The 12,934-nt window shown below is 51.6% G+C and overlaps 2 protein-coding genes across 3 annotated transcripts; one reads left to right on the top strand and one right to left on the bottom strand.

Moving 5' to 3' along the window:
- The first annotated feature begins 2,101 nt into the window (after positions 1 to 2,101).
- On the top strand, positions 2,102 to 6,196 carry LOC109783005 (uncharacterized). Of its 2 annotated transcripts, XM_020341639.3 has the most exons (7): positions 2,102 to 3,086; positions 3,546 to 3,662; positions 4,378 to 4,417; positions 4,516 to 4,611; positions 4,699 to 4,928; positions 5,007 to 5,096; positions 5,546 to 6,196. In XM_020341639.3, exons 2-7 carry the CDS (start codon positions 3,547 to 3,549, stop codon positions 5,946 to 5,948), a joined length of 975 nt encoding a protein of 324 aa, XP_020197228.1. In that variant the 5' UTR covers positions 2,102 to 3,086; position 3,546; the 3' UTR covers positions 5,949 to 6,196. The 2 variants fall into 2 exon arrangements, with proteins under 2 accessions (XP_020197228.1, XP_045090618.1); XM_045234683.1 differs by lacking the exon at positions 2,102 to 3,086 and having other exon boundaries at positions 4,140 to 4,417.
- LOC109782998 (probable receptor-like protein kinase At5g59700) lies at positions 6,164 to 9,488 on the bottom strand. The gene is made up of 2 exons (XM_020341629.4): positions 9,203 to 9,488; positions 6,164 to 9,070 (listed from the first exon to the last, which is right to left on the bottom strand). The coding sequence occupies exon 2, from the start codon at positions 9,049 to 9,051 to the stop codon at positions 6,343 to 6,345; it is 2,709 nt and encodes a 902-aa protein (XP_020197218.1). The 5' UTR covers positions 9,052 to 9,070; positions 9,203 to 9,488; the 3' UTR covers positions 6,164 to 6,342.
- Positions 9,489 to 12,934: the final 3,446 nt, after the last annotated feature.

Below are 12,934 nucleotides of genomic sequence, written 5' to 3'. Positions count from 1 at the left end.
AACAAAGTGACAAACACGGATTTGGGACTACTTTATTTTGAGATAAATAAAAGATTTGGGCCTAACTAGTTTTTTTAGGGGTATTTGGGCCTAACTAGTAACCGGCATGAGAGTCTTACTGGGTCTAAGGGCGTGTTCGGTAGCTCTCCAGCTTCTCAACTCCTCGACTCCAGATCAGAAGCTGAGCCGAACGGTTCAAATCCTGGTTATGGGAGTGAGAAGCTGGCTATTTGTGTAGTGTAATTTTTTTTGAGGGAAGGCCATCATGGCTAGCTTTATTAAAACTTAAATAATGTTTACATCGTCTACGAGCTTACTGATAATAAAGTCATGGGGCTCATCCAACCAACTAAATGAAGTCTTATTACAGCAACTAAAATGAGCTAGCATATGAGCCACTTGATTACAAGATCTATAACAATGCTTGTAAACGACCTTCCCTATTGAAGTACTAGTGTTCAAACATTCTGCGAATATTGCCGCCGCCGAGTCCCACCATATGGTCTGTCCATCACAATAATTGATTACTTGCAAAGAATCTGATTCAGCTTCTACCCGGTTACACCCAAAGGAGTTAGCAAAAATCAGCCCGTCTCGCATGGCCAACGCTTCTGTTGTTATTGCATCCACCACAATAGGTATAAACTTGCATTGGGCTCCCAAGAAATTACCTTTGTCATCACGCAGGATAGCCGCCGTAGCACCTACCCCTTCGTCCGAGTAGTACGCCACATCAACATTTAACTTAATGAACCGAGGTTCCGGCTTACACCACTTTGCTTCAGGGGAAATTCTCACCAGCGATGTAGCCCTCTGATGGTTGCTTGAGATTGATAACACAGAGAGTGCCCACCTCCAAGGGGGAGGAATTGATTCATTGTGCGTCACTTTTCTACGGATCCACCAAAGGTACCAGCCCCCAACGGCTATTACTTGTTTGAAGTTAATTATTGGGTGCATCTCAAGCTGTTGGTCCAGCAATGATAAGATAAATTCCAAGATCGCAGACCCCGATCTATCAACCTGGATCGCTTGGTCGATGATATTTGTGATGCCCAGCTTCGTCCACAAGTGTCGTGCATTCGAGCATAAAAACATTAAGTGACGGATATCATCTGCCCCTTGATGACAGATAGGACAAGCACCATTGGAACCAATGTGCCTGTTAGTAAGTATAGCTCTTAGTGGGATAACTCCTCGCAGTGCTCGCCAACAAAAAATCTGTACTTTACGTGGAATCTGAAGTTTCCAGAGAGTATTCCACACTGCCCGAGTGGTAGAGCCACCAGGGTGTCCCATCGTATTTGCATGCGCCCGAAAACTATGCATCCACTGCATATGATATGCACTCTTTATTGAGAAAATACCTATCCTGTTCGGGTGCCATGCCACAAAGTCATCAAAACCATGCAAGTGTAGTGGAATCTGAATAATTCTGCGGGCATCCACTGGATTGAATAAACTTGTTATTAGCGCCTCATCCCACATACCATTAGCCATATCTATTAATTCACAAACTTTGGTTAGGACCATTTGACCCCTCGGTGATATCACAATTCTATCTGGACTAGAGGAGGGAAGGAGATCTTATTAAAAACTGTGGCCCAAGCTATTCCTGTTTTTGCTATGTGTGTTTTCAGCTTGCCTAAGGGAATTTGTAAAGAGATCACGGATGCTATTGCACAATTCTGGTGGGGTGATGATAAGGAGACCAAAAAAATGCATTGGATGACGTGGTGGAAGTTGTGTATCCCTAAGAGTGAAGGAGGCATGGGGTTCCGTGACCTCTACTCTTTTAACTTGACAATGTTGTCCAAGCAATGTTGGAGGTTGATCAATGACCTGCATTCTTTGGTTGCGAGAGTTCTCAAGGCAAAATATTACCCAAATGGTTCCCTCATTGACGCTACACCAAAAAATGGGTCGTCCTTCACATGGCAGAGTATTTTGAAGGGGTTGAAAACTTTTAAGAAAGGATACCTTTGAAAGATTGGGACCGGTGAACATGTTAACATATGGACGGATCCGTGGATTCCCTGTAGTGTAAAATTGAAGGAGTTGTGGAGTTGGAAAACCCAAGCTCCCAGAAAAAGGAGAAGCTGGAGTTGATGCAAATTACAATGCACTGCCACCGCCAAGTGACCCACGGTAGCGAACCGGTACTTTCTACGAAAAGAAAAAAGAGCCCGAGCGCCTTCTCTTCTCATCTTTCTCCTCGAACCTCCCTTCACCGCCACTCCTTGCCGAGCTTCACCAGCCGCTCCTACGACTCCCAGTCCTCGCGCGCCGCCGAGCCTCCCCACTGGGACCGACTCAAGCCTCTACGCTGCCGTCGGGTTTCTCCCGCGCCCATCCCGCCGTGTCTCCATCCGCCTCATCCGTCGTCACGGCTGCACTCCGATCTCTGCCATTACTGAGTAATAGATTGCGCTATTTAATGGAATGGGTTCGGAGCACAGTGGGCAGCAAATTACATATTGTAGTTGAGGTAAATCGTGGCCTTAATCTCCCTAATTTACAGGGATTAGCAGCTCCAGGAGACGCCCTGTTCGTCCCTGTTGCAGGTTGAAGAAGCATATTAGGTGGGCCAAGATGTGAGCACGTGGGAGGAAAAAGAAAAGGGCATTCAGGCTGGGCTGCATCCAAGCCTAATGGGCTGCCGGCCCATTCTAGCGCTAACCAGCGAGCAGCTGTCGAGGCGAACGATCTGTCCAACTCCAGATTTTCAACCAGAAGCTGGCTGCTGGTTTTGGGCAAAGGAGTTGAGGAGTTTGAGGCTGTGGAGGGCTACCGAACAGGCCCTAAACATGCAGATGGGCCATTGTTAGGCGCCTTCTCTCACAGGCCTCGCGTCCTTTTCTTCCTTTTTCTCTCGTCAAACAGGCCTTTCGTTCCGGCTGCCGATTTGAGTAAATCAAGCCGTGCCCGCTCCTCCCCCTGTCAGCCGTCGATGCCTCCCCGGATGCAACACCTGCCGTCCAAACCAAATCGGGCGTGAGTATAAGTTCGCCGCCGTCACATCCGAGCAGCTTCCTCTAGTCTTGTCCCCTCCCGCGGCTAGGGTTTCCTCCGCTTCGCTCTCGCAGGTGAGACCCCCGAACCCCGATCCGATCTCGCCCCCGTCTATCCTTCCGCTCGATTCCTCGCCTCGTCGGCCCGCCGCGCTGGTGCCCGGCGCTTAGGTCCGGGCTCCGGTTCGATTCGTCCGCGGAAGTCCCGTCGGCCCGTGATTCGCTTGCTTGTACGGATAGATCCGCGTCCATGGGGTGCCGTATCCGAATTAGGATTAGATATTCTGAAGAGGTGGCGGTGGTTTTCTAGATTTGCTGCGGTTTTGGCGCTGATGATTCGTAAGGGGGGAACAGTATGGTCGCAGCTAGGCTACTGCGTAATAGGTTGCGTCACGAGATGTCCGTATGCTGCTCTAATTGAATTCGTGCTGGATTGGCTGCTTTTTATGGGGAGGAGTTTGCTCTGCTTAGCTGTTTGCTTGCATGATGTCAGTGGTTGTAGGTTGTGACATTTTGCTGCTTGTTTCGGTGCAGAATGCCTCGCTACGATGAGCGTGATCGTTACGGTGGCAACACAAGGCTGTACGTGGGTCGTCTTCCCTCGCGCACCCGCACAAGGGACCTCGAAGACCTCTTCGGCAGATATGGGAGGTGAGCAAGCAGAATTCCTCTCAGCCAGAGCTGCTTTTTGCCTTCTGAGTGACAAGTCCATGGAACAAATATACTACCCCCTCCAATCCAAAAAAAAAGTGGAACTAAAGCTGAACTAAAACGACCATGACACTTTTTTTGGATCGGAGTGAGTAGTTTCTTCGTATACAGTGGATGTATTTTGATTGGTTTCATGTCACCCATGCAAGTTATGTGTGATTTAGCTTCTAGTCAAATAGGTCTGTGCTTTGCTCTCTTGTCTGAAGACATGTAGAGCAGAAATTGAGACACCTGTTCGATTTCTTGCACCCAATGTCATCCACATGGTAACTCTGAGGCAATGGCATTCCATACGGGATATCTAAGCCAGCACCCTGCGGTCTCTCAACATTGTTCTCTCTGCCCCATTGTTTCTTGTACCATCACATATATCCACAAGCCCTTCATGTTTTCTTAACTTGGATGATCTTGTTGAAGGTTTTGGGGGCTTACCCAACCTCGGTGTCCATGGTGGATTGGTGGGAGGGTGCCCTTGGTGGAATTGGTGGCTATTCTCGCAAAGTTTCTAGCAGACTTTGGCGATTGTTTTCAAAAATATATTGCCTGTTTTAATGGAAATCACAATCATGCCTGGTGTTTAGTTCATTCTGCGTGGTGATACATTTCTCTACTTGCGTCTTGATGGTGTTACTGTTTCCGGAAACCATTTCCACAGAGTGCGACATGTGGATATGAAGCACGAGTTTGCATTTGTTGTAAGTAACTGCTCTTTTCACCTTGTTTTGACTTCTTAATCCATGTTTGTACTGTTCATATTGATGCCCCTCCTTTCCTTCTATAAATCTTATTGCAGGAGTTTAGTGATCCCAGGGATGCTGATGAAGCAAGGTACAATCTTGATGGTCGTGACTTTGATGGAAGCCGCATGATTGTTGAGTTTGCTAAAGGGGTAATTATAATATTGCTCACTATAATTTTTTCTATGTTGTTTTGTGCTTTTGTTATTTGCCCTTCCTTATTATGATCCTCATTATAGGTTCCGCGTGGCCAAGGAGGAGGAGGTGACCGTGACCGTGGTGGCCGTGGTGGTGACCGTGAATATATGGGTCGGGGACCTCCTCCTGGTTCTGGGCGTTGCTTTAACTGTGGGATTGATGGGCATTGGGCTCGGGACTGCAAAGCTGGCGACTGGAAAAACAGGTGCTATCGTTGTGGAGATAGTGGCCACATAGAAAGGGATTGTCAGAACAGCCCTAAGAACCTCAAGTATGCCCTGCGGGTTGTCTTTTCTGTTCTACACATAAGTGAGCATATCTGACTTTAGTTTTGTTGATGAAAACACAGGCGTGGAAAGAGTTACTCCAGATCTCCATCTCCTCGCCGCGGAAGGGTGCGTGATAGGAGCTACAGCAGGAGCCGCAGTAGGAGCTACAGGTATATGTTTTGAAAATTTGAGCACCGTTTCTTCTTATTCTGTGGCATGATTCCCTTGTTCTGGTAGTCTGTTTAGTTTGAGTTCTGATCATAGTACTGTCATTCTTTCTTCTTGCAAACTAAAGCCTCTTAAGTCCTATTTTGTCCAATTATTATGGTATTTCCTTTTTTGCATATTGTTTTCCTGTTATGCATGGGTTTAGTTTCATCTGCTGCTATTCTGTGGGCATGGGTTTAATTCATACATTTTACTAACCTGCTGAATGTGGTAAATTTTAATTGAATTAAATACTTGTGTTTGCAACTAATGAATATATGCCAGTGTAAAAAATTGGTTGATTTGTCGATATTATTGCTTTTAAACATACTTGTGTTGTGTTTCAATTCCTTTTTTTTTCTATCATGTTTTGTGTATGAAACACTGACTGTATGTCTCTTGCTTTACTTAGCCGCTCTGTTTCCCCAAGGAGGGATGAAAGGCGATCAAGGAGCCCTCGCGACAGTCGCAGCCCAAGGAGGAGCCCCCGTGACAGTCTCAGCCCCAGGAGGAGCCCCCGCAACAGTCGCAGCCCTATGAAGAGCCCCCGTGGCAGTCGCAGCCCTATGAGGAGCCCCCGTGACAGTCGCAGCCCTAGGAGGAGTGCTTCACCTGCCAAGGGGAGGGCCCGGAGCCCCACCCCTCCTGGCAGCAGGAGCCCTGCACCAAGGGATAACAGCAGGAGCCCAATGAAGGCTGACAGCCCTAAAAACATGAGCCCAGCTGCCAATGGTCGTAGCCTGAGCCCCAGGGACGGCGAAGACAATGGCCACCACCGTGCACCCAGTGGAAGTGCATCACCCGGTGGTGGTTAGAGATGGATCGAAATCCTTCAAGCTTTCACCCAGTGGAACTGCATCACCTGGTGAGGGTCGAGAGATCGATCAAATTCTTCCTACGGTTATGAAACTCTCCAAACATGTTGAACAAAGACTTGCCTGTACGAGTTTGATTTTATCGTGTACTCTATTTCGGTATTGATACTCCAGTCAGACCATAATATCTGTTGTACTATGTGCACATGGAATCATTTTGCAGTTTCAAATAATCTTTTTGTGCTTAATTTCTCATCTTTATCGTGCTACATGGTCGAAAATGCTTGTAGTATTTGTCCTTCGAAAGATGGAGGGGAAACAATCTTTTCCATCATCCACTCTCCTCAGGGACGTACAAAAAACACCATATCTTCTAATATAGGGCCATATGGGTTCATCTGCTGCGGACATTGACCATCTGCCAGAAGGTCCCTCTCATGGATGCGTCTGTGAAATCATCATCGGCTTCGCCGTCTCCCTCCACGCTGCCGGTTTGAGGCGGCGTGAGCTCTGTAACCATGTTGAGGCTGTTCACGTCGGAGTAGTCCAGCCCGTCGTGATCAACCGCGCTTCTCTGACGGCGAGGCGGCGTGAGCTCTGTCACCATGTTGAGGCTGCTCACGTCGGAGAAGTCCAGGCCGTCGCCCTCCTGCAGCCGCATCACGAACTGCAGGTTCCACACCACGTCCTCCATGGCCGGCCGGTCGGCGCCCCGCTCCGCCAGGCACCTGGCCACCGTCTCGCCGTACTTCCTCAGCGCCGCGGGCCTCGCCGCGGCCGCGATGCGCCGGTCCACGATCTTCTCCAGCTCGCCCCTGCCCTGCCAGTGCAGCCCCCACTCCACCAGGTTCGACATGGGCTTCGGCAGCCTCGGGTCGACGACGGGGCGCGCGCAGACGGCCTCCAGCAGCACGACGCCCAGCGAGTACACGTCGGACTTGGCCGTCAGCTGCCTCGTCCGGCAGTACTCCGGGTCGACGTACCCGAAGCTGCCCTTCACCGCCGTGCTGACGTGCGTCTCGTCGAGCACCGGCCCGGCCTTGGAGAGCCCGAAGTCGGCCACCTTGCCCGCGAGGTCGCCGTCCAGAAGGATGTTGGACGACTTGACGTCGCGGTGGATCACCGGCTTGTCCACGGCCGTGTGCAGGTACAGGAGGCCCCTCGCCGCGCCGGCGCACGCCTCCAGCCGCTGCGCCCAGCTCAGCGGCGCCGCGCCGCCGCGGCCGTACAGCCGGCTCCTCAGCGAGCCGTGCTCCATGTACTCGTACAGCAGGATCATCTCCTCCCGCTCGTCGCAGTAGCCGACGAGGGACACCAGGTGGCGGTGGCGCAGCCCGGACAGCAGCTCGATCTCCGTGCGGAACTCCCGCGCGCCCTGCTGCGACTCCGGGCTCGCGCGCTTCACGGCGACCTTGGTGCCGTCCTGGAGCACGGCGCCGTACACCTTGCCGAACCCTCCCTCTCCGATGATGAGGCTGTCGTCGAAGTTGCGCGTCGCGTCTTGCAACATAGCGAGCGGGAAACGGTAGCTCGGCATCACCGCGGCAGCGGCAGCAGCCCTGGGGCTCGCTCCCGGAGTGTTCCCGGCAGTGGTGAAGCTTGACGATCCTGACGCAATGGCGCCGCGAACGCTGAAGCGGCCGAGGAGTGGCATCCATGGCGTGGACGACTGGCTCTGCGTCGGCGTCGGCTGCTCCTTGGCACCCTCCTCCACCTCCTTCTCCTTCTCCTTCTTCCTAAGGACAATGGCGAGAGCAACGGCGACGGATATGAAAGCGAGCGCTCCACACACGGAGCCAAGAACGACGGCGAAACGCGACTTGGCTGCCCCCGCCGCCGGCTGGACGACGACGACGGACCCGGCGCTCAGGTGCATCTTCATGATCTCAATCCCATTGAGGATGGCGGCGGGCATGACGATCTTATTTGCCAGAGGGCCAACATGGACGGCGAGTTTCCCGGACGCCTCGCTAGCAGGCAACACGAAGTCCGTGTAGTACGGGAACGCCAGCGCACCATCGCCGACGGCGGCGAGGTCGAGGTCCTGCTTCACGGTGGCGTCATCGACGTAGGCGTTGATGTGGAGCTGGTGGGGAGCCTTGCCGACGATGTCGCAGAAGTGGAACCTGATGAAGTAGCTGGAGCTGGTGTCGACGTCGAACTGCCACGCCATCTGTTTCTGCCCGTCGAATGAGCTGCCGTTGATCACGAGCTCCCTCGCCGTGGCGTAGACGATGTCCGGCGCGTCGGTCGCCGTCGCTTGCCCGGGCAGCCGGTTCAGCATCCCGTTGTAGCGGACCTCCCGAGTCACCGCGTCGGCCACAGAATGGGAGAGGAATCGCAGGTCGGTGGTCCACTCTCGCCAGAGCGCGTCGTCGTCGGGCGCGACGGCCGGGCCGCCCACGTTGAGGCGGTAGGCCGTCTGCAGCGGCAGCACGGCGGGGATGGGCTCCGGCCGGCCCGTCGACGAGTCCGCCGCGTCGGCGACGAGGCCGTCGGGCACGGAGACGAGCTCGACGGCGTTGACGAAGGCGATGCCCCCGTCGGCGAGCGGCACGAACGAGACCACCAGCGTGTCGCGCGCGACGTCCAGGAGGAACTCCAGGCGCGCCGGCTGGGGCGACGTCGACGTCGACGCGTTGCCGGGCTCGGGCGCCGGGATGCCGTCCTCGAGCAGCACGGCGTCCTGCGTGGACACCTTGAACGCCCTGGCCGCCGCGGCGAGGTCGTAGCTCCGGTACACGAAGGGGAAGAAGTGGAGGCGGAGGAAGTGCCGGCCGCGGTGCCTGATGGCGAAGGAGTAGGAGGAGGGCGCGGAGAACACCCTGGCGTTCTGGTACAGCGCGGCGTCGCGGAAGCCGGACACCAGGTCCGGCGGGGCCTTCACCGCGGCGCTGCGAGGGGACGTCAGGGTGACCGCGCCGGAGGCGCCGTCGTCGGCGAGGAAGAGCCTCCGGCCCACCGGCGTGTCCAGCGAGGACCCACAGCTGACGAGGTAGTTGTCCTCAGGCTTGTACGCCGCAGCGCCGCAGACGAGCAACACCGAGACGACCCAGAGCACGCCGCGTGCTCGCGCTGGCCGGAGCCTCGCCGTCGCGGCCATGGCAAACTCCGAGGAACACCTACACACGATCAAAAGATTATGCGCAGAACAGGCAGAGAAGAAAACATGTCCGTCGGAAGTACTCCTATATCGAACCACAGAAAAGCTACAAGGAGCCAAATAAGAGCGACAGAGGGACGAACGACGCTACCTCCAGGCTCCTGCTACCGGCCAGCTGATTCAGCAGCAGTCCAGATCCTCCATGGATGATGTGCGCTGCCGTGGTGTCATGCTTATCTGCGAGGCCTTGGGTTGGTGCGAGCTGCGAGGCCAGGGATTGCAGGAGGAAGAGGACACAGAGGTCACTGGTGGCCGGTCAGAGAGACGGATCGCCATCAGAGGCGGCCCTCCGAATTGAAGGCTTGTTCGTCTCGTAGCACCCTCCTCCCCACGCCATTGGGCACGCAAGTCGCAATCGTTACCGAACTCTTGAGAGCACTGACCAGCGTGTGAGCAGGGGCCTGGACTGGACCAGTGCGTGTCCTGTTGTGCCGGGAAAGGCAAGCGGAGCTGCTGCTGAAATGGGCTGTTGCGCTTGGAAGCTCGCTGGAACGTAGTACTGCCACTGAAGATTTCTTCCAGAGATTGCAGGAAGAGCACGACTGTGGCAAGTGGCAACAGGAGACGGCCGAACTGCATGCTGGGAATTCCGTGGCACGCGTATGGAAAAAAATGCACCTGAAAGCAAACGCTGGGAGGCGTGACGGGAGTGCGGGACACGATTGTTTGGTCCCGGAAAATTATCGCTAGGCGTTGTTTGGTGTTATCTTTCAATCGTCAATGCTACTAGGAGTACGGTTTTTCTACCCTGCAAGAGACATCTTTGACCGTGGATTTATCTACCATCGTTGCTAGAAGATGGAATAAAGGTCTCCCCGCCTAGCCCCGTCTAGCATCATTGGTGGACGTGTGGAGGTGTGTCTCTGGTAGATCTGTTTTTGGTGGATTTGCTTGGATCTGTTCGTCGTTCGTCTTCGTTCATGCGTCTTTAGGTTGGATCCTTTTGATCTACACTCTTCATCTGCGGCGGTTGCTGTTCTGGTGCGTTGGTTCTATGGGGCCTTAGCACGACGACTTCCTGACTGTCTACTACAACAAGGTTTGCCCGGCTCCGGCGAGGGAGGGGCGATGACAGTGGCGCGCCTTCGGCTCGCTTCAGTGTTTGTAGTCGTCGCTAGGTGGTCTACGGATCTGGATGTAATTTTTATTATTTCTAGTGTTCGTTGTACTATCATGATTGAAGATGAATAGATTGAAAGTTTTTTCCCGCAATTTTTTTGTCTTATGGCATATGCTACATAGTACAATCCCATGCCGAGTTACGCGAAGGTTTCACCTATCTGCCCCACTTGCTCGGAGGGTTTAGGCCCTGTTTGGTTCATAAGTCCTGTGACTTTTTTTAGTCCCAACTTATAAGTCCCAAGTCCCTAAAAAGTCCCCACCTATTTGGTTCCTGGGACTTAACATGGACCAAAAGACCATATTACAACTATAAGTCCCTATAAGTCCCTCCTTGAGAGTCTTATTTCATAAGTCCCAAATGCCCACTTTAAGTCCCTATAAGTCCCTCCTGTTTGGTTTAGATGGGACTTAAAGGGACTTTTTTAAGTCCCTACACCAATAAGTCCCTGTAACCAAACACCTTCTTAGAAGATACAAAACATATGCTCTTCTGCTGTAGTAAAGCAAAGGAGGTCTGGAAAAGGTTGGGGATGGATGATATTATTGATAAAGCTTGTGAAGTTGACCGTGCGGGAGAGGTGGTGTTGGAGTATCTACTACTCCTACCAGATCAATATTTGTGGATATTGGGTTAGCACAATGTACGTGAGATGATTGCTATTTCAGCATGGTATCTATGTGGGAAAGACGGAAGTTGGTACACAATGAGAAAACTCAAAATGTAACTAAGATCTCAATGGGGATTCTTGCTCTGACCAAAAATTTTGTTAATGCATTATCCCCCAAGGCGTCGATGAAAAAGGAGGGCTGGTCTTGTCCTCCAAGAGTTTTCGTTAAACTTAATGTTGACGCTTCTTTTGATCATGTTCTTCTTAGGTGTTCCATGGGAGCGGTCCTTCGAGACGACAAAGGCAGGTTCATAGCTGGAGGGAATGAGAAAATAGATTTTTACGCGGATGTGTTGATGGCGCAACGGGCGGGATGCAATCGCCTTATTAGAAATTCGGATAATATGGAGGTGATTGATACTATGAATGATGGATGACAGTCGGCGGGTGCGGCGGCAGCAATCTTCGATGACTGTTTTCACTATGCTTGTGATTTCGTTACTGTTAGATTTGAGCACTATAATAGGGAAGCAAATAAAGTAGCTCATGAGCTTGCTAGATTAGCTAGATTTTCTTTGACTTCCGATTGGTTTGAGGAGCCTTTAAATGGAATTGTAATTATCCTCACAAACGATGTACTACTTATTACAAATGAATAAAGTCAGAAATTTTCAAAAAAAAGACTTGTGCCACTTTTCTTACTTTTATATAAATAAAAATTGTCTTATTTCAAAGTGTTACATATGCTTTATTGTGTTTTTTCTTGTTCCAAAGTGTCTCGTAAAGTTTCATTGTATACCAACAATAAGAGTGCACTTCTTTCTGATTAAATTTACTAGTACATAACAATACACAATGGAACATTTCAATGCACGTTGAAACAAGAAAAAGAATCAGTGTAACACTATGAAACAAGACAAAATCTGCCAATTCCCCCCAAAATAGCATGAATCTCAAAGCAACGATGAATGGTGGATCCATGCATGGCATACCCCCATGTATGGTAGAATAGCTTTTCTCTTAAAGCTAGTAGCTCTCGAAGGCTTTGACTTAACGTCCTTAGCCCTCATGCCCTTGTTGCACCTCCCTGAGGAGACGAGATTTCCCTAAGGGTGTTCTGTTATTGACAACTTTATCTTGGTGGTGGAGCTGGTCCAATGTTGCCACAAGCGTGGGTTGACTTTAGTTGTACTCAAGCTCGACTTCCCGAAAGCCTTCAGCCCCGTCTTCTGGCTTAACCTTGATCATGTACTGGAAGCCTCCACCTTGGTGGATGCACTATGTCTTAGGCCTCAATGTCTCCTACCACTCTGTCGTCATTCTCAATAGTGTCCCTCGACAAGTGGACTTCCCACAAAGCATGGGCTCCGACATGGGACCCCCCTTTCTTATTTATATTGGCCGCAACTGTCTTGAAAGGACCCGTGCTTGCTATTGGAGCAGAGGACGGACTGCAACACCCCATCATCCACAGCCAGTAGTAGCGTCAGCATTAGCATACGCTCCAGGCAAGCATTGTAGCTGCAGTAGCTACAATGCAAAAAAGCTACAATGGCTATAGTCAACAAGGATCTCTCCCACCATGCCCTAGGAAACGGCCCGGGTTGCCTAGGGCTTGAGGCCGCCATTGTACACACCCCACTACTATACCATTCCCTAGTACAGAGACGGCACCACCAACCTGCTCTGCCCGGCATCGTCCAAGTCACCAAGCTTTAGGAGTTGCTCGGCTCCTTTGTCACGAGCAATTGCCTTGCGTCCAACTTTGACAAGTGAATCTTTGTTCCTATCAATGTGCCTCCCTAGCAAGCACATGTTATCAATGCCATCTTTGGTTGCTCTGTTGCGGCCTTCTCTCAATAGTATCGAGGGTTAGTGTTCTCCACGTTGAAGTTGTGCCCCTTTGACTTTTGCCCCTCATAGCCAAGATCAACAATGTCAGGACCCCGATTCTAAGTCACACCGATCTAGCCTGTAACACCTCATATCACTTTGCAGCCTCACGCACGGTATTCCCACGGGTGTCGCCTTACCATGGCCCGGGACTGTTTGCGCCTTTTGGCTCACGTATATGATAGTGTCGCTAGCATCCA

This window comes from Aegilops tauschii, chromosome 3 (genome assembly GCF_002575655.3).
Source record: "Aegilops tauschii subsp. strangulata cultivar AL8/78 chromosome 3, Aet v6.0, whole genome shotgun sequence".
Lineage (NCBI taxonomy): Eukaryota > Viridiplantae > Streptophyta > Magnoliopsida > Poales > Poaceae > Aegilops > Aegilops tauschii.
Note: the sequence above shows the minus strand (reverse complement) of the source record. Positions and strands in the feature narration are given on the sequence as shown.